Raw genomic sequence first — 24,430 nt, forward strand, 5'->3', positions numbered from 1 at the left:
GCCAGACAACCATTTCGCGCCTTTTTTCCTGGGTGAACACAGCAGACACCATACCATGGCAAGCATGGAGCCTGCTCAGCTCAAGACAGCAGTCATGAACATTGTAAACACCTCGCGCATTATCGTGCAGTTTATGCTGAACCAGGACCAGAAAAACGAAGCAAGGAGGAGGCGGCGATGGCAGCGCGGCGACGAGAGTGATAAGGACATGGACATGGGCACAGACTTCTCTCAAACCGCGGGTCCCGGCGCTTTGGAGATCATGTTGTTGATGGGGCAGGCTCTATCCGTGGAACGCCGATTCTGGGCCCGGGAAACAAGCACAGACTGGTGGGACCGCCTAGTGTTGCAGGTGTGGGACGATTCCCAGTGGCTGCGAAACTTTCGCATGCGTAAGGGCACTTTCATGGAACTTTGTGACTTGCTTTCCCCTGCCCTGAAGCGCCAGAATAACAGGATGAGAGCAGCCCTCACAGTTGAGAAGCGAGTGGCGATAGCCCTGTGGAAGCTTGCAACGCCAGACAGCTCGACCGGTCAGTCGGGAATCAATTTGGAGTGGGCAAATCTACTGTGGGGGCTGCTGTCTTGCAAGTAGCCAAAGCAATCATTGAGGTGCTGCTACGAAAGGTAGTGACTCTGGGAAATGTGCAGGCCATAGTGGATGGCTTTGTGGCAATGGGATTCCCTAACTGTGGTGGGGCGAGATGGAACCCATATCCCTATCTTGGCACCAGAGCACCAGGGTACCCAGTACATAAACCGCAAGGGTTACTTTTCAATGGTGCTGCAAGCACTGGTGGATCACAGGGGATGTTTCACCAACATCAACGTGGGCTGGCCAGGAAGAGTTCATGACGCTCGCGTCTTCAGGAACACTATTCTGTTTAAACGGCTGCAGCAAGGGACTTACTTCCCGGACAAGAAAATAACCGTTGGGGATGTTGAAATGCCTATAGTTATCCTTGGGGACCCAGCCTACTCCTTAATGCCATGGCTCATGAAGCCATACACAGGCAGCCTGGACAGGAGTCAGGAGCTGTTCAAATAGAGGCTGAGCAAGTGCAGAATGGTGGTAGAATGTGCATTTGGCCGTTTAAAAGGTCGCTGGCGCACTTTACTGACTCGTTCAGACCTCAGCCAAACCAATATCCCCATTGTTATTGCTGCTTGCTGTGTGCTCCACAATCTCTGTGAGAGTAAGAGGGAGTCCTTTATGGTGGGGTGGGAGGCTGAGGCAAATCGCCTGGCTGCTGATTATGCGCAGCCAGACACCAGGACGATTAGAAGAGCACACCAGGAAGCGCGGCGCATCAGAGAAGCTTTGAGAACCAGTTTCATGACTGGCCAGGCTACCTTGTGAAAGATCTGTTTGTTTCTCCTTGATGAAAAGCCGCCCCCTTTATTGACTCATTCTCTGTAGGCAACCCACACTCCCCCTTCGATCACAGCTTGCTTTCAAAGGAAATAAAGTCACCATCGTTTAAAAATCATGTATTCTTTATTAATTGATTATAAAAAGAGGGAGAGAACTGAGAAGGTAGCCCGGGTGGGGTTTGGGAGGAGGATCGGAGGGAAGGAAAAGGCCACTAAAAAAAGGTTAAAATAATGACAGCCTTTTGCTTGGGCTGGTCACTGGGGTGGAATGGGAGGGTGCACGTAGCCTCCCCCCCCCCCCGCGTTCTTACACGTCTGGGTGAGGAGGCTATGAAACATGGTGAGGGGGGAGGGTGGTTATACAGGGGCTGCAGCGGCAGTCTGTGATCCTGCTGCCGTTCCTGAAGCTCCACCAGACGCCGGAGCATGTCTGTTTGCTCACGCAGCAGCCCCAGCGTTGCATCCTGCCTCCTCTGATCTTCCTGCCGCCACCTCTCATCTCGAGCGTCTCTCCTCTCCTCACGTTGGTCCCTTCTGTCCTTACATTGGTCCCTCCTATCCTCACATTCACTGGCATCTTTTCTATACTTTGAAACTGTGTCCTTCCACTCATTCAGATGAGCTCTTTCATTGTGGGTGGATTCCATGATTTCCGCGAACATCTCGTCTCGCATCCTCTTTTTCCGACGCCTTATCTGAGATAGCCTTCGGGACGGAGGAGGGAGGCTTGAAAAATTTGCAGCTGCTGGAGGGAGGGAAAAAAGGAGAGAATTTTTTAAAAGGATACATTTTACAGAACAATGCTTATACTCTTTCACGGTGAATAACGCTATTCACATTACATAGCACATGTGATTTCTGTGCAAGGTCGCATTTTGCCTCTTAATATTGAGTGCCTGTGGCTTTGCTGCTAGAGATCACAGACGCAGGTCCGGGCAACAGAATTCGGCTTCCATGCGGCCATGGTAAGCCATTGTCTTTCGGCTTCTGCGCCCTCCTTTCCCACATACCAAGCAAAGCTCGTTGAGTGCTGCGGTTTTTCTGTTAACCTTCAGCAGCAGAAAACAAACTAACCCCCCCACCATCCAATTCTCTGGGATGATCGCTTTATCCCTCCCTCTACCGCGTGGCTGGTATCAAGGAAGATCCCTGCTAGCCACACGTGAAAAGCTCAGCCCGCCCCCCCCACGCTTGGCTTACTACAGGGAAGGATTTCTTTTCAGCCACAGGCAAACAGCCCAGTAGGAAGGGCCACCTCTGTCCCCTTAATTAAATTCCCGTATTTCAACCAGGTTACCATGAGCAATATCACTCTCCTGAGGATTACACAGCGAGATAAAGAACGGATGTTGCTTGAATGCCAGCAAACACCGGGACCATACGCTGCCAGGCTTTGTCATGCAATGATACCAGATTACTTGCTACTAGCATGGCGTGGTCAAGTGTCCTACCACGGAGGACGGAATAAGGCTGCACTGCCCAGAAACCTTCTGCAAAGGCTTTTGGAGTACCTCCAGGAGAGCTTCATGGAGATGTCCCTGGAGGATTTCCGCTCCATCCCCAGACATGTTAACAGACTTTTCCAGTAGCTGTACTGGCCGCGAATGCATCCCAAGTCCTCAGTGCGAATTAATCATTAAAAAATGCTTGCTTTTAAAGCATGTTTTATATTTTAAAAGGTAAACTCACCTGAGGTCCCTTCCATGGGGTCATGGTCTTTGGTACTGGCTTGGGAGGGTACTTCAATCAGGCTGAGAAAAAGATCCTGGCTGTTGGGGAGAACGGAGTGCTGTGTGCTCTCCGTAAGCTCGTCGTCATCGTCCTCCTCCTCCTCCTCCTCCTCCCTGTCCGCAGAATCCTCAGGTGTGGCTGATGAGATTACCCCCACCTCGGAATCCACGGTCAGAGGTGGGGTAGTGGGGGCGGCCCCCCTTAGAATTGCATGCAGCTCAGCATAGAAGCGGCATGTCTGTGGCTGTGACCCGGAGCGACCGTTTGCCTCCTTTGTTTTCTGATAGGCTTGTCTGAGCTCCTTGACTTTCACGCGTCACTGCTCTGAGTCCCTATTGTGTCTCTCTCCATCGTGCCCTTGGAGATTCTTTTAAAAAGTTTTGGCATTTCGTCTTTTTGGATCATAAACCACTATTTTCAGTAATTTGTAAGTGCTGTAAAAGATGGTACAGTAAAAATGTATCATTGCGAAGGATTTTCTTTTTGCTTTTTTAATTTCATTGTAAACTACCCATAACTCATATTATTACTCTTTAAACAATTCCAGAAACATGGAATTCATGTAATACAAGTGAACCAGCTCATTGTAGGGACCAGACTACTCTTTTTATTCCATCATCAGACCCATGGCTAACCTTGCTTCCTCTGAGGATGACGCTTTTGAGAATGCCTTTTAAAGATGAAGTCTCCTTTTTCTGAGAGCTGCTATAGCATCACTAGCAGTTCTGGCAACAGTACATAGGTTGTAATGTTTGTTCTCGTAACAGAAACAGACCTCCAAAGTGCAGGAATGATGATGTATATTGCAGATTCATGAATGGTGAAATTGCCTATTATGACTTTCAGCATTTCCATCCAAAAAGATAGTCATTATATTCCTGAAAGGCTTCCGGTCTAGCACTGTTCATAGTCCTTTGTTCCTTCTGTCTACCAATATTAGACTGAAACTTATTCTTTTGCTGTCCTTTGTATAGTAGAGAGCTGTCTAGATTCCTGTTTGTTTTTTACTGGCTGTTTGGCAGTTGGCTAGAGTAAAAATGATAGATGGCGAGTGGCAACATATTCCTGCAAAGTAATTAAATATTAGTTTGTTTTGGTCATAGCTTGATTGGAAAGTCATTCATTAATTATGGTAGTGGTCTTGGGAATGCAGAACATGCATCCATGCCAAGGTTCTCAAGGTCTGACCAAACCACAGTTTTAATTCTCAGTCTCCTCTGCTTGATCCATTTTTTTTTTCTTTTATAACCCCAAAACTTCCTCTCTGGAGTCCCTGAGAACCGAGGCCTTGTCTACATGGGAGGGTTTGGCACCAATGTAAAAAGTGACTGACTTGCACTGATGCTGCATTCTCTGGCTGGAAGCCAAGGTAACCCATATCATTGCAGTGAATATACATTAGAGGCTCACTGTTCCTGCTACATTGGTGTAACTACACAGGTGCCACACTCTCCTTCGCCGCTGTAGACCTGAAAGCATACTTTTTTCCCCTCCTACACACATTCCCCAACGGCCTTCTCCAAAGTCTCTTCAAACATCTTCCTTCTGGCATTTTAGCTGCAGCAATAATTTGCCAAAATTACAGTAAAATATACTTGCTTTGTTTAATGCCTGTCTCTTGTAGATCTCAAACTGCTTTACACTGGTGGATAGGTATAACTGTCCTTGCTACAGGTGGGGGAACTGAGGCCCAAGGTCACAGCAAGTCAGTGACAGAATTGGGAGTAATAGAACCCAGGTGACCTGACTTTAATTCTGGCACCCCACCAATTTGGTGTTATCTATTTTGACTTTCTTATTTTGGTTTATACATAAAAAAGACTAAAGGAACACCTATGTGTGGCTTAGGTGACTTTGGTGGTATTTAGAATTACAAGTGTTGTAACTTGCATGTCCCTGAGTTACTCCCCTAATAATCTGGTAAATAAAGAAAATAAACTTTGATTCAACCCTCCCACTTTAACCAAAAGTCTGTCTTAGGGCTTGGCTACACTTGCGAGTTAGAGCGCATAAAAGCAGCCCCGGGTGCCTTAGCTCACTACCCGTCCACACTAGAGTGCTCCGACTCCGCGGTTACAGCGCTGCTGGTACTCCACCTCGGCGAGAAAATTAACACTTGGTGCGCCTTGGCTGAAACACCCGGGCATCAGTGTGAACGAGGAGTTGCATTACTGTGCTCTGATCAGCCTCCGGAAACGTCCCATAATCCCCTTAAGTCAAGTGGCCACTCTTGCCATTGTTTTGGAATTGCTGCAGGAATGCGGATATACCCTTTGAAAGCTCCGTTTCTGACAGCCGGTATGCTTATCTGCTCCAAGACAAAGCAACCATTACTGTGGAATGCTGTGTGTGTGTGTGTGAGAGAGAGAGGTATAAAATAGGATATCTCCATTAATTTATATCTCCTAGAACTGGAAGGGACCTTGAAAGGTCATTGAGTCCAGCCCCCTGCCTTCACTAGCAGGACCAAGTACTGATTTTGCCCCAGATCCCTAGGTGATCCCCTCAAAGATTGAACTCACAACCCTGGGTTTAGCAGGCCAATGCTCAAACCACTGAGTTATCCCTCCCTTCCCTCCCCCCCCCCGTGGGGAGGAGGAGGGGTCTGCTGCTGTCTGACCTTACAAGACAGCATGTGGACATGCTCTCAGCCCCCCCAAAACCCACTCTCTCTCCCTCCACATACACACAACACACTCCCTGTCACACTCCACCCCACCCCCATTTGAAAAGCACGTTGCAGCCACTTGCATGCTGGGATAGCTACCACAATGCACTGTTCTCTGTGGCCATTGCAAAAGCTGCTAATGTAGGGTTACCATACATCTGGCTTTTTGGGCCTCAAATCCCCGTCCGGGAGGAATTTCCAAAAAGCGGGACATGTCTGGGAAAATAGGGAGGCATGGTAAGGGGACCTCCTCCTCCCCGGGCTCCAACTTTCCCGGCTCCCGCCACTCTCCCCAGCGCAGCAGCAGCCAGAGCCCGGGAGAAGGCGGCTGCAAGCTTGGATGCCGCCGCTCGGCTGGAACCGGGGCCCGGGCCGGGCTGGAGCCGCTGGGACCGGGGCTTACGCCACTCACCCGCCGGCCGGCAGGGCCGGGAGTGCTCGGCTAGTGGCCGGGCCGGAACCGGGGCCCGAGCCAGGCCGGAGCAACCAGGGCTGGGGGTGCTCGGCGCCGCAGGGCCGGGGCCGGTGCCCTGGGGCCCGAGCCGAGCTGGAGTCGCTAGGGCCGGGGCCGCTCGGCCAGAACCGGGGCCGGCGCCCCAGGGCCCGAGCCGGGCCGAAGCCGCCAGGGCCAGAGCCTCTTGGCTGGCTGCCAGAGGGAGCTGCTCAGCCGGGGGGCGGGGGAGGAGGCACGGACTGGGCCGCGCCTCCTCACGCCGCCCCAGCTTACCTCCTGCCTGCCTGTTTCAGGCTTCACGCAAACATTTGATTCGCAGGAAGCAGGGGAGGGGGAGGAGCAGGAAGGGGCGGAGCGTTGGGGAGGGGGCGGGATCCCTTGGAGTGTCCTCGTTTTCCAGGACTGCAATATGGTAACCCTAGCTAATGTGGCCATGCCAGTGCGCTTGCAGCTGTCAGTGTGGACAGATTGCAGCGCTTTCCCTACTGTGCTCTACGAAGGCTGGTTTAACTCAAAGCACTCTACATCTGCAAGTATAGCCATGCCCTTAGAAAGTGGCCTCCTCAGGCTTACCAAGTTTGTTTCCCACTTTTAATAAGCTTCCCTGAAGAGAGGCGTGGTAAACCCTTAATTCAGGGATAAGCTATGGAAGGTGCAATATCTACACATTCTTAGCCAAATTTTAAAGTGTCTGTTTTTTATTTAAAAAAAGAAAATCCCACTCAATAGTGTTGAAGAGACCGATGTTTGCCTACTTGACACAAATAAATAGGGCAGAATTACTAGTCTTGCCAGGATTTTACACTGAAACCTCCTTAGTTAGGGTGACTAGCCTTGCACTTGCCAGAAAACTAAACTACTTTTCAGTCAGCATTTGCAGTAACCATTTCAAGCAATAATAAAAATTAATCATCTCGTATCAAGGTAATTTAATAAATACAAGGCTTTAAAGCTGCTGTGGCCCTTAATTTTTTTTATTATTATTTCCTTATGAGAACTAGTTCTCATATTAGGCCCCTTCTAATATCGTCTACCATGCAACAAATCCGTCTGCTCCCTAGTTGTTAACCCTGATATCAGTCATCAAAGTAATCAGCCAAAAAAACCCCATACAAATGAGGTGCCATAGGACAACCAATAATGGGGCAAGCTTTTGTGGTTAGTTTACTGGTGAAGAGGAAAAAATACTGATTCTTTTGGTCCTATTTGTGAGAGAAATAAAAACTCTCCTAGTGCTTAAAATAGGTTTTCTAAAGTTGGTGAGGAAATAAAATCGTAGCAAATGAAATGAATAGAGCTTTTGATTCTTATTTTTTTAGATGTTTTCAGTGTGCAGTACTTAATTTGGCATACTGAGTAAAACAGAACATAGCATGCAAAATGTATGTCAGCATTAAACTGCTTATCATGGACTTAATTTAAAATGAAATTTCTAGGAAACTATTTAAAATCTCTTTTGAAGGGTGATTATTAAATTTCTCTCAAGGGTATAAAACCTGCACCTCATGAATGCCCTTCATGGAAGAGAGATTCTGCTCACTTTCAAGGAATAACTTTTATTTTATAGAATAGGGTTTTTTAATTAAGATGACAACTTTTTTGAGGTAAATTGAATTTTTTTCTGCACAGTGAACTATTCAATTTAGTTAAAAATATGCGTTAGTGAAGAATTCAGATTAGCTGTAGTTGATATTTTGTAGTGTGTTCTGTCGGAACATTAAACTGTATTGCATATAAGTTGCTTTACACTGAGTTATTTTACAAGACAGTTAAACTGCTGTTCTCCCTTATGGATGATCACCAAACATTTAAATGATGCAGTTACTTAACTACAATATCTCCCACAAGTCATCTTACTACTTGTAAGGAGCATATCTAAAGATTTATTGATCAAATTCTGTTAAGAGTTTCATGTTAGAAGACACATGTGGTGAATCTATGTCATCTTAATCTATTGCTATCAAATATCTTCAGCCTGTGGGAATGTCTTCACTTGAAGCTGAGGTGTGATTCCCAGCTCAAGGAGACGCAACTTGTGCTAGCTTCATCAAGCAAGCATGCTAATAATAGTTGTGCAGATGCAATAGCATGGGCAACAGCTCAGGCTGGGCACCTGAATATGTACCCACTGGGTATGTACTGGTTAGCCCCTCACACTGCTGCCCACTGCCTGACTACCTTGGATGTGCTACCGTGGCTACACTACTATTTTTAGCATGCTAGTTTGATGAGAACTGTCATAAGTGTCTCAAGCTGGGATTTGCACGCTGAATCCTATAAGTCATCTTAATAAGCAGCTCTCCGGATTATCTAAAATGATTGTCTTAAAATGAAAATTAATGAAGTGGGGCGGTATGTGTTATTCTGTGTTGGGTATATAACGAAAAATATTTGTTTTCCAATAGACAGTTATTTCAGGACTGCTCATCAGACAGAACTGTCTTCTATACAAATTAGTTACCAGTTTACTCTGACTTCTAAGGATAGGGAGGAATTGGTGTTCCTGAAGTATGGTGTTTAAAGAAAGCAAACTTTAAATTCAACTCTTTAGATTTAATTCTGTTGCTCTGCATCAAGGGTAGCCATTTAGACATGGGCAAAGGGAATGTAAAATGCAACCAAGCTGGAATAGTAGTGTGTTACACCCATTTTGCCCATATGTAAATGACTACACAAGATACAGAGTACCAGGGAATGTCAGTCCACTGTGCAGAATCAGTATGTTATGCATTGCTTATCTGTAATTGTCATCATACCAGGATTTGTCACACACGCACAAAACTACAATCTATTTTATTTACACAACATAAATAAAACTGGATGGGGAAATGCTATAGCTCAGACTATAGCAGCCCAACAGTCTGTCCCATTTAAGAAAGGCCGCTGCAGATAATCTTCCTGGAAGCAGGCCTTATCAATTGGGCCCTACCAAATTCTTGGTCCATTTTGGTCAACTTCACGGTCATAGGATTTTAAAAATTGTAAATTTCATGATTTCAGATATTTAAATCTGAAATGTCTCAGTGTTGTAACTGTAGAGGTCCTGACCCAAAAGCGAGTTGTGGGGGGGGAGTCGCGGGGATATTGGGGGGGGGGGGGGAGGGGGTCCACGGTATTTCCACCCTTACGTGTGCACTGCTGCTGGCGGTGGTGCTGCCTTCAGAGCTGGGTGGCCAGAAAGTGGTGGCTGCTGGCTGGAAGCCCAGCTCTGAAGGCAGTGCCACCTCCAGCAGCAGTGCACAAGTAAGGATGGCATAATATGGTATTACCACGCTTACTTGTGCACTGCTGCTGGAGGGGTGCTGGGTGCCTAGCCAGCAGCTGCTACTCTCTGGCTGCCCAGCTCTGTAGGCAGCGCAGAAGTAAGGGTTGCAGTACGATCCCCCTACAATAACCTCATGACCCCCCATTTGGGTTGCGACCCCCAGTTTGAGAAACACTGGTCTCCCCTGTGAAATCTGTATAGTATAAGGTAAAAGTATACAGAAGACCAGATTTCACAAGGGAGACCAGATTTCACAGTCCGTGATGCATTTTTCACGGCCATGAATTTATTAGGGCCTTACTTATCAACACTAATGAAACCTGTCTTTGTCCTAGCCCTGTTAACAACATTTATTGTTAACAATAACATTTATTGGATTTCTGTGTTTATCCAGGGAAGAAGGGGTAAATGGCAGAAGGTCCTAGTTCTGAGACTATTTAGAGCCACTTAATTCAGTTTTTAAAAAGAAGTAATTATTCTCTAAAACCAGATAAATGGAGCTGATTTCAGCAAGGGACAATCGGGGTCACAGATGGATCCATCAGGCTGGGCGAAGGCTGCTCAGAAAGCCCACTCGAGTTCTGATGGGCTTTGATCCTGTAGTTTAGACATATATGTGCCCAGTGTTCTTCCATAGGGGTTGTTCTAGAGTGCAGAATCAGTTTTCAGTCAGTCATTCACTCCCAACCATTAGAGAAGCGTTTATATGAAAACTACTTAGATCCATTCCCCTCCTCCAGAACAATGTTCACTTGAACTAATCCTTCCTTTAATTTCTAAGGCTAGGTCTACACTACCCGCCTGAATTGGCGGGTAGAAATCGACCTCTCGGGGATCCCCGAATCGACGCTCTTACTTCACCAGCGAAGGTGGGAGTAAGCGCCGTTGACAGGAAGCCGCAGAGGTCGATTTTGCCACCGTCCCTACAGCGGGGTAAGTCGGCTGCGATACGTCGAATTCAGCTACGCTATTCTCGTAGCTGAATTTGCGTATCTTAAATCGCCCCCCCCCCCCCCCCCGTAGTGAAGACGTACCCTAAGGATCTGAGGTCTGCTTAGCCCTGTCTCCTGGCTTTAGCATCCTCTTCTAATGCCGTAAAGGGGATAACAGATTTATAAATCCTGTCCAGAAGAGGAGCCGTCTCAGAAGTCCAGAATTGCATATACTAAAGTTTCCTGCTCTCTATTTAGAGGTACCTCTGATTCTCTTTCTTAGATAAACTTTTCATATGACTTTTTCCTGCAGTGCTGTGGGGTTCTGGCATGATTTTAAGTAAGTCTCTGGGGCTCTATGAAGCTTCTGGCCAATAACTGAAGAGGCAGACTTTACAATGTTATACCAGGTAGCCACAAGAAAAGTGATAACTTCCCTCAAATGTCCTTCCCCTAAATGTCGCTCTAAGCTAGAATCTTACATTAAAAAAATAAAATAACAAAAAACCACAATCCTCTTGAATCCATTATCTTGTGGATGACTTCTCCTCTGATGGGAATGAGGAAAAGCAGAGACCTGGGGTAGTGGAATCTACTTCTAGTTCTCTGTATGACTCTGATTACTTTTCATGATGTGTATGGGATTTGAGGACTCTAGCAGCAAGGTTTCTGGCTAAACTAGCCTGGTTTTTGGCACTTAACATGTTATCTAGCTGTAATAATTGTCAGGAACTTACTTGTCTTATAGTGAGAGAGCACAGAGTGCCAGGGATAAAAGGACAAAGTTCATATTCTTTGTGTGCTTTTTGGGGGAGGGCTAGGTGCTGTCTTAATTTTGAATTTCTTGACCTCCTGATTTTAGGTGTGTCTTTGTTTGTAAAAGTATTTGGTATATGCACTTGAAAAATCAGGCACATTAATTGTACTCATCTAAGCTATTTAGTTAAACCTGTGATCAGAAGGTATCCAGTCCTGGAAAAATTACTAGTTGAAGTTAATTGTAAAGACCTGTTCAGCTTTTCTCAATCACAGCAAGGTATCCCTCTCCGTTTACCAAGAAGTTATGTGAAATATGATTCATACACTGATGTATAAAGTACTTTCACCCTCCTCTTAAAACATTTTAACACACTGGCTTTAGTGATTTTATTTACTTTGACAATGGAGCTTACATGTATTGATGAGAAGTAATAAATATCTAGCTGTTAGGAATGTTACTCATTTTTACCTTAGTGGAAAAATGGATAATCTGAATGAATCCAAGAGGTGAGAGATTCTGTGCAGCTAGTTTTAACTGCAGCATAGAACTTGCAGTCCAGCGAGAATGGGATTTAGGGCTTGGCTACACTTGCAGATGTAGAGCGCTGGGCGTTAAACCAGCCTTCTGCGACTGCAGAAGGGAAAACACTGCCGTTTGTTTACACTGTCAGCTGCAAGTGCACTGAAGTGGCCACATTAGCAGCTCTTGCAATGCCACAAAGAGCAGTGCATTGTGGTAGCTATCCCAGTGTGCAAGTGGCTGCAAGGTGCTTTTCATATGGGGGTGAGGGGGTGAGACAGGGAGTGTGTTGTGTGTATGTGGGGGGAGAGACAGTGTATTTTGGGGGGCTGAGAGCATGTCAGCATGCTGTCTTGTAAGTTCAGACAGCAGCAGACTCCCCCTTATGCTCCCCTCCCCCACACTCACAACAGCAGCATTCCATACTAATGGTTTGCTTTGTCCCGGAGCAGATAAGCATGCCGGCTGTCAGAAACAGAGCTTTGAAAGGGGATATCCGCGTGCCTGCAGCCAATTTCAAAACAATGAGAAGAGTGGCCACTTGACGTCAGGGGATTATGGAATGTTTCCGAAGGCCAGCCACAGCATGGTAATGCAACACGTCGTCCACACTAACACCCAGGCATTTCAGCTGGGGTGCAGCAAGCTTTATGCTTCTTGTGGAGGTGGATTACTAGGAGCGCTCTAGCTGCAGAGTCCAGGCGCTCTACATGCCTTGCCAGTGTGGACACCTCAGGAGTTAGGGCTCCCGGGGCTGCTTTAATGCGCTCTAACTTGCAAGTGTAGCCAAGCTCTAAGGGGGCCTCAAGCCACCTTTGTGCCCACCCAGTTCAGGATTGCTATGTGAGCAAAACAGCCCTGATGTAACTTGTACATTCTTGACAGACTGCCTAACCTATATCAACCTGTTTCCGGTTGCTCATGGTATGGGCAGCAGCGCTACTCAGTCCCAGTGCTGCAGCCCTGCCACCAACATGTTATCTTCAGTTTCTACCCCAAGTGAATTCTCTCCAGTTGGATCAGGATTTTTCAGAGCCCATTTATGCTCCTGCAGCCTCTTGACTTAGTGGACAGGGGTGAAAGAGGGTGTAAGACTCTTGGCCAAGCTGTCTAATTGTTTGAACAAGGTATGTCTCTCCTAGCAAAACAGTACTAGGCTCATAGCCTAAACTCTTTAATATGTGATATTGACATGTTGTTCTTTCAGTAGTTGTGTGTGGTGTTTTCTAAAAAAAAAAAAAAAATTCCTCATGTAACTATAGAAGTTGTTGTCACCCATGTGAAGTCTAATCCTTTTTTGTACTCTATGTTGGCCTCAGTGTCTTGGGATGGTGACTTCCACAGGCTGAATATACATTGTTTCTTTTTAAAAAATACAAACAACCTTTTCAGTTTTAAATGTCTTTACATTGGATGCTAACTTGTATTTGAAAAGGGTAAATAGAAACTCCCAACTTACCTTCTGTATGCCATTCATTGTTATATACTTTTGCCATATTCTCTCTTTTAGCTCCTCCCTAAACTTAACGGTCCCAGTATTTTCAGTGTCTCGTATGTCAGTCTTTCCATATATCTAATCCTTTGTCACTAATACTTGATCCCCTTCTACTTGTGTTATATCTACTTTGAGGCAGGGTGATGAGAGCTAATCATGGTATTAAAGATGAGGTCCATTTACTTATATGATAGAAAAATGATACTAAAAATGTTATACTATCCCGTTCTTTTATAATTTTATCCTCTTGCTTACTTATTTGACCAGTGGTGCATATTGCACTATCCACAGTAATGTCCAGTGGTAAAATCTTGACCCCATTAAATCAGTGAGTGTTTTGTTGTCTACTTCAGTGAAGCCAGGATTTTATCCTGGTTTTTTTTCCCCCTGAGTGATCACAGTTAACTTGCAACCCAACAATGTGCATGAGTACTTAATTTTTTTCCCTTCCAGTATGTATTACCTAGTGTTTAGTAAGACTGAATTTCATCTCCTAATAATGACCATTCACCATTCAAGCGGCTTGCACACCCCTGGAAAGGAGACACACACCACTGCATGGAAGGGACTCTTGTCCGGAAGTGTGTGAGCTGCTTGCATACAGTAGTGCAACCAGGGACAGCTGCCAATGAATTTGGTGCCCACCCCAGTGGGCAGGACGGTACAGCCACACTGGAGTAGCTGCCCACGCGAGGCTCTGGCTCCTGTGAGTGGTGGCCCAACATGCTGCTGCTTTTGCCACTAAGGTTCCCGGTAGAGCCCTGCAGCTCCGCGGATATCCAGTTTATATCTGTGGATTAAAAATTTTGTATCTACAAAGGGCTCTACCCATGAATAGTTAGTTTCCCTAATAGATTTTTAGAAGGAACTTTGTTGGAAGCATTTTAAAACCACAAATAAATTGTATCAACCACTTCTCCTTTATCCACTGTTTTATTGACCTTCTCAAAAAATTCCGGTAGACTAATTTGTAAACCCTTCAGAAGAAGAATGGTTTGTGTGTGTCCTGGGTCTTATAGGTGCTACTGCAGTACAGATACTAATAATGGATTTGAGAGGCACAATTTTCTTTGTCTGTTTGATCACATGTTGATCCTGGTGTTCTATAACTGTTTCTACCAATTTACTTGGTACTTTTTGGAAAGGGGGACAATATGTAACAATGAGGACTAAATGCCTATCAAATAATAGTTTTTTTAAAAAAAAGGAAGTCCTTATTGGAGTTAAAAATAGAAAAAGTCATCAAAAATTGCAGTTCTTTTACAGCATTATTATTTATGAATCCAGCATCTCACAGAACAGTAGAGATGTGTACCATGCTCCAAACAGCTCACTGTTGAAGGTCCCGATCCTGCAAAGACTTGTGCAGGGGGGATCTTCACTTAGGTAGATGAGTGGTCCCCCCGCTAAGTTAAATGAGCCTATTCATGTGCATAAAATTAAGCACATGTAAATTTTTGCAGGACCACAGCCTAAATAGGTAATGTGAGAGAAGGATCAAAACACAAACTATTTTGACATGATGATAGGCATAAGTCTTGTCAATTTCTTGACTTTATTTCAGTATAACTGACTTAATTCCTTTTTCCCATGTGTGCGAGTGCCTCAAAATGTGTACCACATCAGCCTTGCTGCCTGTTGTTGTTCCTCCTAAATACAGAAAGTCCTCCTTTAAAACAGAGATGTAGGGCTGAGTATGACAGACAAACAAAAAGAACAAATAGCCAAGTAGCAGGTGTTGGTGTTCAGAGGTAGGATCCTGTTTCCTGGATATGGGACCAGTAGTCTTCATGGACAGTCTTGTCATCTTGCCATCCCTCAACATGAACTTTGACTGAACAGTTTATTTGTTTTATTACTTGTTTAAAGTTTCAGTCTGAAATGTATGTTTACCCTAATGTGCTAAACTCCTAGAAAAAGGGACTTGTAATGCAAACTGGAATAATCTGAATGATGCCATTGATATAAAGTATCTGATCATGAGTCCTTATTTCTATAAAGCAGTGTTTCCCAAACTTGGGACGCCTCTTGTGTAGGGAAAGCCCCTGGCGGGCTGGGCTGGTTTGTTTACCTGCCCCATCTGCAGGTTCGGCCAGTTGCGGCTCCCACTGGCCGCGGTTCACTGCTCCAGGCCAATGGGAGCCGCTGGAAGCAGCGGCCAGTACGTCCCTCGGCCCGCGCCCCTTCCAGCAGTTTGGGAAATACTGCCATAAAGAATAGATTGCTATACTTTGCAGGTGTTCAGCTACGTGCTTTTGTCTGGCATTTAGCTTAGTAATAGTGATAGTTTGGCTCTGTAACAAATAGTTGCCTAATAAGAGTTGTAGTAGTCCAGATACACGCCCTGATCATGGGAGCCCTGGGCTCGTGGGACCCCCACAATGGGCCGGTACTGAGAGCGTGTGGAGTCGAGCGACACTACGCCCGGCTCATGAGACAGCTCATGGTGTCCGGCACCGTCAGGTGGTCCAGGGACATCTATACGGAACACATCACGGGACACCATCAATACTACGTTGAGTACTCAAGAACACCGACCAGGGAAATAACCCACTTCCTTCCCTGATGAGCCAAGGGATGCACCCCACCCATGTACTTATTCGCAACACTGATACTGACTTGGACTCTTTATACATTCCATGGGTGGCGTACCCGAGCCCACTTATCCACTGACACTTTAAAAAACCCCGCTTCCCAATCTGGGTCTATGCTGGTTATGTGATATGTAATCCCTCATAACTCAAGACGGACCCCAGATGTACAGTACCTTCCCTCTTAACTTGTGTATATTTAATTTTAAACATTAACTTTAATAAAAATTTTAAATCTTTACTACTAGTCTAGTTGCAGATAGTGAGTGAAAACACTACAGCATCCACAGTTCTGCTCATTTTGCATTTTTTTTTTTTTAAAGATACGATTTCATTAGACCCTTTTTTTGGTCAGACATCTTGTCTCTGCGTTGTGCATCTGTTCTTCAGCATAGAAGTGTACAGCATGTGACGTAAAGATTAACAGGATTTTCCACTTTGACCATTATTACCAGTTTAGAGAGAGTTTTCAGAACCAGAGGTCCATACTTAATTGCATACTTACATTTGTATGTATGGCTATGTCTACACAACCGCGTAAGTTGACCTACGCTACGCAACTCCAGCTACGTGAATAATATGTGTAGCTGGAGTCGACATACCATAGGTTGAGTTACCATGGGGTGTCTACACCGCGGGGGGTCGATGGAAGAAAATCTCCCGTTGACTTATCTTACTCTTCTCGTTGGAGGTAGAGTACAGGGGTTGACTGGAAAGCGATCTGCAGTAGATTTGGCGGGTCTTTATTAGACCCACTAAATCGACCGCCAGTGGATTGATCTTAGAGCATCAATCCCTGCCATAGTGTAGACCTGCCCTGAAATTACTACAAATCATGGATGGCATTTGCACATAGCTAGGTAGGTGCCTCAAAAAACATGTGGGTCTGCGACTACCTATCTTTGATCCACTGTTACAGTAATTATTCACAAAAATGTAGGTGCACAATTTTATACATATTTTTGTGCCATTTTAGGCTTCCTGTTTTGAGAACTTGGCTCTCAGGGGACTGTTACTCTTTGATATTTCGCTTTTACTCCATTGAGATAAAGAAAATATTTTAAATGATTAGCATATATTAAATAACATGCAAATATGAAGAATTTATATACAGATCTATAATTTAAGGAACTAAAACTGTTCTCTTTAATACAATGCATCTGAAGAAGTGAAGTTTTTTACCTACGAAAGCTTATGCCCAAATAAATCTGTTAGTCTTTAAGGTGCCACCGGACTCCTTGTTGCTCTTTAATACAGTAATCTCAGTTATAACTTTCTGTTTCAGCAATTTTGAAGATTAAAACTTTAAAAACATTCTATTTCAGCCTCAGAAAAAGAAACAAAAAGACCCGAAGGTATGGAGTTTTGGACACCAACATAGAAAATATGGAGTTGACTCCATTAGAACAAGATGATGATGATGATGATACAACATTGTTTGATGCCAATCATCCTCGAAGGTTAGTGTTTAGAAGTTCAGTGTACTCTTATAGGAGTGGAGGAATGATGATGGTCAAGCAACTTCACTACATGTTCAAAAGCACAGCACGCATTGTACGTACTAATTTTCAGATGAAGTAGTTAGGCCCGGAGCATCACGCTTATTCGACAAAGGGACAAATTACAATTTTACATGGGGTCAGTGGCTTTTACATGTGGTTGCTTTATCTGGACTCTCAGTTTATATTCGGAAAATATGAAAGTCTGGTGGGCCACGTAAATGCAATAAATGTGAGCCTAAATTTAGGGATTCTTTAAAGTGGCTTAGTTTTCAGAAGTTGTGTACATGCACAATCTTGGCTTCAATGTGAGTTGGAGATGCTAAACACAGGCACTTTAATCTACATATAGGAACCTAACTGTTTCTAATTCAGACTTCACTGGGGTAGATAGCAGGGGAAACTGGCATAATTATTAAAAATCTAACTTTGTTGCCTTTGGGTGTATGTGCCACTATCTTCCTCACTTCTACGTAGAAAAAATGTGTGGTTCGCAATTCTGTGCCTAAATCCAGTGCTTGGGGTTATGTGAAAATTTTATTTTCTCTCTTGTAGCTAGAGATAGGGAAGGTACTTTAATAGGCTTTCCAATAAATGCCAACGAGGTGGCATGATTTAAATTTTTTCAAGTGTACAAGGAGTCTAAGCTGCGCTTAGATACAAATACCCATTCTTGGCATCTGCGGCTGTAAAGTTACTTTGTACTCCTGTAAATGAGTCTTGTGTAAAGCAAGGAGGAATCTGAAATGCTTTCAAGTTCTGCTTCATGAAGAGATTAAACGTTATCTTATATGCCGAGAAGTACAGTATCTGATCTAAAAGAAATGTGTAGCTGGTGCAGGACAGCTTAAAATACTAAGCTCAACATATAAAAAAGAACTGTGTAAGCTCAAAAACTTCTCTCCCACCAACAGAAGTAGGTCCAATAAAAAGATATTACCTTGTCTCTCACCCACCTTGTCTCTCACATAGTGGTGAGGCAGATTAATGTTTGTCAAACGTAATGCTGTAGACCGCTCCAATCTGTCACATGCAGGAATTACCTTTGGAAAACAAAAGTACAGATACACATCTATTTCCTGTATATATTTTTCTTTGTTTTGGCATGACTGTCTAATTTTTTTCCTCTTAGAAATCTTTTGCAGATTATATTAGATTTTGACACTGCAGTGTATGTATCAAATGTTCTCACTATCACACTTTCTACCTTTGTAGGTCATTCTCTAAACTTAATTCACGTTCTACAAATATGCCAAAAATCAAATCCATTGAAGCTTACTGTGCACTAAGAGAAACCATCTTCTGTGCCCTATTTTTTTAACACCTTTACTTTTCTTGTCTTTTTGGTAGTTATTAGGTTGGTTTCAAAGTCATTGTAACTATTCAATATTTGTTTTTTTTTTATTTTGGTGCTTAGAATTTAGAAAGGCCTCTATTTTTATGACTTCCATATATTTTTCTATCTTTATGGATCAAATTGCCCAATGTTAACACTTAGACCGTAAGTCTTCTAAACCAGTATGTTTATATTTAGTAAATTATTCCATTATATGAGAGCTAATTAATTTAATACTACTGTATCTAATTTTTCATAGTATTCCTGTCATTTCATTGTAGACTTAGACATTTCTGAGATTGCTCACATCCTATAATTCGGTGGTCTTCAGCAAAGCATCTTCATTAAAAACAGTTAAATTGCCACAGATTCTCTTAGCTATGCAACCTGTCATGAAGTACCTAAATCTAAGTGCAAAGCAGATTGCAGTATCTGCAGTAGAGCAGTGTATCTTTCTCCCTTGACAGAATAAATGAGGAGGAAACGGAGAAGAGAACTGCTGACACAAGTGTGTTGGAAAATCAAGGCTGCCTTCATTTTGCCAGCCAAAAAGGTGTGATGTAAAAGGTGTATATGGGCGTCCTTAGCAGCCTGAGAGCTAAATATATTGCTGTACAGTGCAAAAACCAAAGGGACAAATTTGACAGTTGATTAAATCTGAATGGGATTGTACCAAATATCTAGTCAGTTTTAATGAGATGTTCAGTACTGTAAATCATATTTGTTCCCCTTCAAAATATACCTCTGGAACTTAGGTTGCCAGGGCAGTGGCTAGAAGCTGGAACCTTCCTTCCAACAGTTCAGAGATAATAAACTCTTAAATTCATAAAATAAATAATTAAAATTGCTCATTTGAAAAACGTTTTGTTGTCTTTAGAATGACAGCTGTTACCCACATTTAATTTATCTGCTTATACAGCTATATATTCTGGCAGCTATTAATGTAAATAAGTAACACAATGGGGAACATATCTTGCTGCTGAAGATTTTAATAAGATGCTTCAACCACAAAATAGAACCAGCTATTTTGTTCTGAATCTAAGAAAACTAAAGAAAATAGTGATGGTTATGGGAACCAACCATATCATGAATCTGAAAGTAAGAATTGTCCCTTGATGCAGTTGTTTGATACAAAGAGACTATCCATTGTAAAATTCACACTACTACTTTGAGGTGGCATTTTTATAAGAAAATTTAACAAAATGTGACTTCTCCATGGTAAAACAATGATTATAGCACCATACTAGCAATGCAATGGAAAGTGTTACACACTTAGAAATCAGTTATATACTTCACAGTTTGAAGTGATTTAGGTGCCACAGTGATTGGAACAGTATCAGAACCTAGATAGAAAAGCATTTTTAAAAATCTGTGTTACTAATGACGTCCTTGCAGAGCCCAAAGCAAAATTTCTTTTCAGTTTTGTCTATCTTCAGTCTTTTTTTTTTTTTAAATACTCTTATTCTTACATGGATTAAGGGATTTTTGACCCATCCTATACTTGCTGTATTATATACCAGGAAGGTGGTGATATCATGCTCATGCTCTGTTTTGCAATCACAGGTGCTTGCTTCCATTTTTGTAAAAGGAGACTGCAGCTTACTGTCTGCTCTGTAGAGTTGCTATACTCCACAAGGCTGAAACCTCAAGAGCTTACTAGGTTGCAGAGTCTGAGTTCTGCAAGAATAGTGATTTGAGACAGAGTAACTCTGGACAACCTAACCAAACTTAAGTTAACATAGAGCAGTGATACTCAGACCTAAGAGCCAAATTAGCTATCAACCTTACCCAAAAGAGCCACCGTAGTGTGAATTGTTTCATTTACTATATCTGTCTATATATTATTCTTACAGCACAATGACTGACCAAGTATTATTATTTTATCAACTATCCTTGGTTAATAACATAGTAAAAGCATCCCAATTGGTTAATAATTAAATCACAGATTGTTATAATATCATGTGTCTTTTGCATTTTTTTTCAGCACATTAAAGAGCCACTTGCGGCTCACGAGCCTCAGTCTGAGTATCACTTACCTAGAGTTTCAGTTAACCAATTTAGAAAATCATAGTTGTACTATGTACACAACACAGACATAGCATAAATAATATCTCCGAAAGAGAATAGCCTGCTAAACATTCATATTTAAGGTAAAAGTGTTGCAGAGAACTGAACTTGTTCTTTTATGTGTCTTGCAAAGGAAAGAGCTACAAAGTCCTAATTCATTATTCAAGTGCCTTGAGCCACCATCTCAGGATGAAAAGCTAGGGCAAGTGGCTTCCAGGGTCTTCCAATTTCATCCAGTCAATAATATAAGAAAAGATTAATCTTGAAAATCTACGTTACTCAGAGGTTTGTTACATTCTCTCATATTGCACAATTTATTTAACCTAATAGAGAAACTCTCAACCTTTGCAAGAGGTTGATTCAGCAGCTTATTAGGACCCCTCTTTCTCCCCTTCCTTCTTCCCCCCATTCCCCCTTTTTCTTGTCTTGCAATGTTTTCCTACATCGTTTGTTCAGGTAAACCATTTGAGTTATCTCTATAGAGTAAAATTTCAAATAGTTGCTGCTAAATTAACATTGCCATTTACACACAGCATTTTACTGAGTATTGCTGCTCAGTGGCATTGTTTGGAGGGTTAGTGCAGAAATTTGAAACCTGGGTATAGGATACTTAAAAAGTGCATCTTCATGATTAGGAGCATGTTGACTCTGGTTAGACTTTTGGTAGGTTCGTGGCAAGCACTGGTGTAATTAATTAAATCTTTTGAAACTCGTCACTTTTCAAACAGTATGTTTTAATGATTATCAGGATCTGTATTATTCTTAAAGGAATGACAGGTAAGGATTTAAAGGCCTAGAGAGTTGATTTAGGGAAGGAGGAGAATCTTGCAGATGCCTGTACAGAAGGCACCTGGTGCATCTGAACATCTGGCTTACTGATGTAATTTTACTTCCAATGTTTTTTTTAATCATTGGTGCTGTTGATGTGCACAAAATCTTTATCATAGAGATCTGCTGCAACTCCAACCTCGATTGTACAGGAAAACTTTTTTTTTTTAATGGATAAACCCTTTTCTGTTCTACAGACTGATTCATTTATTTTTTTATTGTTTAGGTAAAAACAAATTGCCACATGCTACAGTGAAATTAAAATTGTAACACAAAAGAAAATTTCATATTTAAGGATAATTCTCTGGCTATAATGTATGTAGGGTGTACTTCAGTATTGCAAGAATCCAGTGACTGACATATGATTTCATTTTGTATAGCATCTGTTAACTATCCAAAAACAAATTGGAGTTAAGTAGTTGCCTAATTTAAAATAAAAAAATGGACGTGAACAAGAGAAATAAGAAAGAATAACTTTTTGAAAATAAATGGTGTTCCTGAGGCAAAGGGTACGTCTATACTTACCCGCTGGTTCGGCGGCAAGCAATCGATCTTCTGGGATCGATTTATCGCGTCTTGTCTAGACGCAATAAATCGATCCCGGAAGTGCTCGCCGTCGACGCCGGTAATCCTGCTCCGCGAGAGGAGTAGGCAGAGTCGACGGGGGAGCCTGCCTGCCGCGTGTGGACCCGCGGTAAGTACCTTTAAGTTCGAACTAAGATACTTCAACTTCCGCTACTTTATTCACGTAGCTGAAGTTGCGTATCTTAGTTCGAACTGGGGGCTTAGTGTGGACCAGCCCTAAGATTGCCTACAGGTTTTTCTAGCTGGGAGGAGTTACAAAGGTTTAGGTGCTTGCACTATGTCAAGTTTGTGTGAAATAATTGTGGGGAGGCTGGTGCTAGGTAGAAGGGGACTAAAGAAAAAGTATGTGAGGTAGGCTGGAGTTTGTCCATTGAGGGCTTTATGAACAAGGAGGGCAATTTGGAACTGTCCCCTGAAACAAATGATTGAGCTAGTAGAGTTAGTTGAGGTTGATTTGGAACTGCAATTTGACATACATATAAGTAGCCAGCCAGCAGTACTGAAAACTGAAACCATGTTCCCGATAACAATCAGTTGTGGGATACTTTGATAGCTGTAGACAAATGTCATGGAGAAATAGGTGTTTTTGTCTTATTTTACAGAACAGATAAAATACAAGGCTGTAGATTGCTCCTTCAGAAAGACTTGCCACACTGGTTCTCTAAAATAACAGAACACAGTGTAAAACAAACACCTGACAACTTGTGTTAGAGAATACTTGTTGGCATTCATATTACTTACAAAAGTCCCAGAGGTTAGAATATAGCCCTCAGAGTATCCTCATCAACAAGATTTACAAGAGCAAGCATCTGCTTTGTGCAGCTGAAACTTCCTGATGTGAGCCAGCCATGAAGTTTACTGCTGAAGTTGTGAATCCAAAAAAAAAAAAGCCTTTGTTACTTAGGGTATGTCTACACTACGAGAGTAGTTCGATTTTACTTAAATCGAATATGTGGAATCGATATTACAAAGTCGAACGTGTGTATCCACACTAAGGACAGTAATTCGACTTTGTGAGTCCACACTAACGGGGCAAGCGTCGATATTGGAAGCGGTGCACTGTGGGCAGCTATCCCACAGTTCCCGCAGTCCCCGCTGCCCATTGGAATTCTGGGTCAAGCCCCCAATGCCTTCTGGGGAAAAAAATGTGTCGAGGGTGGTTTTGGGTAACTGTCATCATCCAACCGTCACTCCCGCCCTCCCTCCCTGAAAGCGCCGGCGGGCAATCAGTTCATGCACTTTTCTGGTGAGTGACAGCGCGGACGCCACAGCACTGCGAGCATGGAGCCCGGTGCGACAATCGCTGCAGTTATGGCCGTTGTCAACACCTCGCACCTTATCATCCACCTTTTCCAGAGGCAGATGCTGAGAAATTGGGTGAGGAGGCTACGGCAGCGTGGTGAGGACATGAAGTCTTAGAGTGGCACAGACCTCTCGCAAAGGACGGGACCCCGCGCCGAGGACATCATGGTGGCAATGGGTCATGTTGATGCTGTGGAATGGCGATTCTGGGCCCAGGAAACAAGCACGGACTGGTGGGACCACATAGTGCTGCAGGTCTGGGATGAATCACAGTGGCTGTGAAACTTTCGCATGCGGAAGGGAACTTTCCTGGAACTTTGTGAGTTGCTGTCCCCTGCCCTGAAGCGCAAGGACACTCGGATGCGAGCAGCCCTGAGTGTCCAGAAGTGAGTGGCCATAGCCCTCTGGAAGCTTGCAACGCCAGACAGCTACCGGTCAGTTGCGAACCACTTTGGCGTGGGCAAATCTACCGTGGGGGTTGCTGTGATGCAAGTAGCCAACGCAATCGTTGAGGTACTGCTGTCAAAGGTAGTGACCCTGGGAAACGTGGAGGTCATCATAGATGGCTTCGCCGCGATGGGATTCCCAAACTGCGGTGGGGCTATAGATGGAACTCACATCCCTATCCTGGGACCGGACCACCAGGCCAGCCAGTACATTAACCGAAAGGGCTACTTTTCAATGGTGCTGCAAGCACTGGTGGACCATAGGGGACGTTTTACAAACATCAACGTCGGATGGCCGGGCAAGGTTCATGACGCTCGTGTTTTCAGGAACTCTGGTCTGTTTAGACGGCTGCAGGAAGGTATTTACTTCCCGGACCACAAAATAACTCTTGGGGATGTGGAGATGCCTATAGTCATCCTCGGGGACCCAGCCTACCCGCTAATGCCCTGGCTCATGAAGCCCTATACAGGCGCCCTGGATACTGAAAAAGAACTCTTCAACTACCGGCTGAGCAAGTGCAGAATGGTGGTGGAGTGTGCTTTTGGACGTCTCAAGGGGAGATGGAGAAACTTACTGA

General features: G+C 43.7%; 1 protein-coding gene across 1 annotated transcript in view; it reads left to right on the plus strand.

Annotated features, from left to right (window-relative positions):
• The window catches only part of FAM174A (family with sequence similarity 174 member A), a 39,640-nt gene that overhangs the window by 10,750 nt on the left and 4,460 nt on the right, over window positions 1–24,430 (plus strand). Inside the window, exon 2 of the mRNA XM_026649186.2 lies at window positions 17,115–17,249. Coding sequence (XP_026504971.1) covers window positions 17,115–17,249 — 135 coding nt within the window. The remainder of the gene's footprint in view (window positions 1–17,114; window positions 17,250–24,430) is intronic.

Source organism: Terrapene carolina, unplaced genomic scaffold (assembly GCF_002925995.2).
Source record: "Terrapene carolina triunguis isolate 2854851 unplaced genomic scaffold, T_m_triunguis-2.0 Scaffold69, whole genome shotgun sequence".
In the NCBI taxonomy this organism is placed as follows: Eukaryota; Metazoa; Chordata; order Testudines; family Emydidae; genus Terrapene; species Terrapene triunguis.